Source organism: Alosa alosa, chromosome 11 (genome assembly GCF_017589495.1).
Source record: "Alosa alosa isolate M-15738 ecotype Scorff River chromosome 11, AALO_Geno_1.1, whole genome shotgun sequence".
Lineage (NCBI taxonomy): Eukaryota > Metazoa > Chordata > Actinopteri > Clupeiformes > Clupeidae > Alosa > Alosa alosa.
The window spans coordinates 28,384,075-28,386,574 of record NC_063199.1 but is presented as its reverse complement, the minus strand read 5'-3'; the positions used below and the strand labels follow the sequence as shown (position 1 = coordinate 28,386,574).

At 45.2% G+C, this 2,500-nt stretch overlaps 1 protein-coding gene across 1 annotated transcript in view; it reads left to right on the top strand.

Annotated features, from left to right (window-relative positions):
• ldlrad3 (low density lipoprotein receptor class A domain containing 3) overlaps positions 1-2,500 on the top strand; it is an 80,183-nt gene that overhangs the window by 77,304 nt on the left and 379 nt on the right. Inside the window, exon 6 of the mRNA XM_048257963.1 lies at positions 29-2,500. This exon is cut by the window's right edge and continues 379 nt beyond it. Coding sequence (XP_048113920.1) covers positions 29-191 — 163 coding nt within the window. The 3' untranslated portion in view covers positions 192-2,500. The remainder of the gene's footprint in view (positions 1-28) is intronic.

The window sequence follows — 2,500 nt, the reverse complement described above, 5'->3', positions numbered from 1 at the left end:
GTGTGTGTGTGTGTGTTTGTGTGTACAGTAGGCCTCCATGGTTTGACCTGCCTCCTCCGCCCTACCTTCTCGAGGGCGATGTACCAGCCGACAGAGAGCTGCCCAGCTACGAGCCCCCCCAGGCCGCTACTCACCCAGAACACCCCCACCGGACTAGCCGCACCCCCGCTGAGGAGAGTGACCAGCTGTAAGTCTGAGTTGGGGCTGCAGCCAGAGAATGAGAGAGACACCTGAGGAGAGGAATGGACAGACTGCAGCTCTCTTGCTTCAAACCCTGCTAGACAGCTCCCTCTGCTGGATGTCTGGTAGTATGACACCCACAACCCCCCTAACATGGAGAGTTGGGTCTTTCTGCCCCCCTTAACAACCTTCTATAAGAGAGGAAGACAAGAGAGTGAGCCTCATGCTTGTACGCTACAGTAGTTCTGTTCACCTTTAAAGGGTTGAAGTGGAACCATCTGGACGAACTCTCTTGTGACATGGACAACAGCACCCGAAGAGCAGAACATAGCCTGGTGACAGGACGAGCACTTATGTCCAGAGATGTCTTTTTTTGCCCAAAGGGGACTATGTAACGTTAGCTGTGCAAAGTGTTACAGACATGGGCAATAAGATGTAGCTTATGTTAGAGAGTTTGTGGTGTACAGTATATATGTGTATAGTCACTGCTAGGGCATGAGCATCTTAGCTGTGCCGGACCGAACATGACCATAGAGGACAGAGCGAGTGGCTGGCTCCCTCTGGAGGTGCACTTCAGGCATCGTGTCACACACTACATGCATATCCTCTACACTGGTACTTCTGTGTCCATCAGTTCTCGTCTACAGCCAATCTTTAACCTGTAATTAATGCAGGGTATATATCGCTACACTCCTGACAGCTAGATGGCATCTAGAACCTCAGTGGTTGTCTCCATTGAAGAATATTCTGGAATGTGTTTTTTTAGGGTTCTACAGCATCCAACAAAAGGCTCTTTTCTAAGAAGACATTGCATCTGAAAGCCTTAAGGACCCCAGAAAATCCTGTGGGTGTGTGTGTGTGTGTGTGTGTGTGTGTGTGTGTGTGTGTGTGTGTGTGTGTGTGTATGTTTGTGTGTACATGTGTATGAGTGTGTGTGTCTGTGTGCGTGCGTGCGTGTGGCCTTCCAAAATGTGCCTCAGAGTCTGGTCAAGATGAAGCTCGAACTCTCGCCCTGTCCATCTCTTACCCATTCATCACTTGGCATGGACAGTTTTCTCTACAGTGGCTGCCTAAAGCTCCGACTGCCTATCTGATCAAGTGGGATGCTTTTATCCTTTGGTGGAGGTCATTTCCTCCCAGTCAACCGATTTGCCACTCCACTGATCAGACGCCTGGTCTTGTCCTGCATTTTTATTTATTTAAAGTCTTTCTTTACAAAGGAGCACAGACCTCCTGCGAGAAGGGGCATTTGTGTGAGAACACTATTAAAGTAGGGTTCAGCAAGAGCACCGTCAGAAATATGGAGCTGTGCTCTTTATGTCTTAAGAACTTATTTCTAGCAGTTATTTCAGCACACACACTCACTCACACACACACACACACACACACACACACACACACACACACACACACACACACAAACCTTCTCTTGGGAAATCATTGCCTTATGGTGGCTGTCTTGGCCAAGTCACCCAAGTGCCACTCATTTGCTTTGGAGTCGAGGAACATTATGATGGATTCTACCCCTCACCCTCCCACCCCCCTCCAAAACTCCATCCAGACGCATTGGTGCAGATAACTGTTTAATTAAAAAAATCAAACTCAAACTTGTGACAATCTAAGTAAAAATCAAAGATGTGACTTGTCAAAACTGCCACCCATGGTGAAATGTACTGACTCTCTTCTAGAGCAGAATTTGCATTCATCTAAGAGTTCATTCAAGTCCAGTGCAGTCATCTCATTTCTTCAGCATGTGATACCCTGTCAGGACTTTAGTCAGTGCGATTACATATCAATCTATTTAATAAATGACCAATGAATACGTAATAATAAATGAATTAGGATCTAGACATGAATCAGCGAGTTAGAACTCAATTGCATGATGATTAGCATACAGTGATTTACTAACATGTAATGTTTTGAAACAAAGAATCGCAGCTCATTGTGCTATGAAGTATATCATTAAAAAAGTGTCATTTTGTTCTCATTATCTGTAATATGCTCATTTTGCAGCAACTCCAAAGTGTTCAGTTTACTGTAATATGATCTACAGTTGCCCATGAAATGTGAATGTCACTTGCTTCATTTGATTTCAAAATCATGCTGGATCTCTTGAAATTTGACCAGTGCCCGTGCATTATTTGCTAGTAGCAATTGTGCACAGTGCAGGTGTATGTGTGTGTGTGTGTGTGTGTGTGTGTGAGAGAGAGAGAGAGAGAGAGAGAAGGACATTGCATGCATGCAAGATCATCTCAACATTGTAAATGATGTGTGTCGTCCGTGCTAAAATTTGAAACACTATGCCATGACCGAACACTAA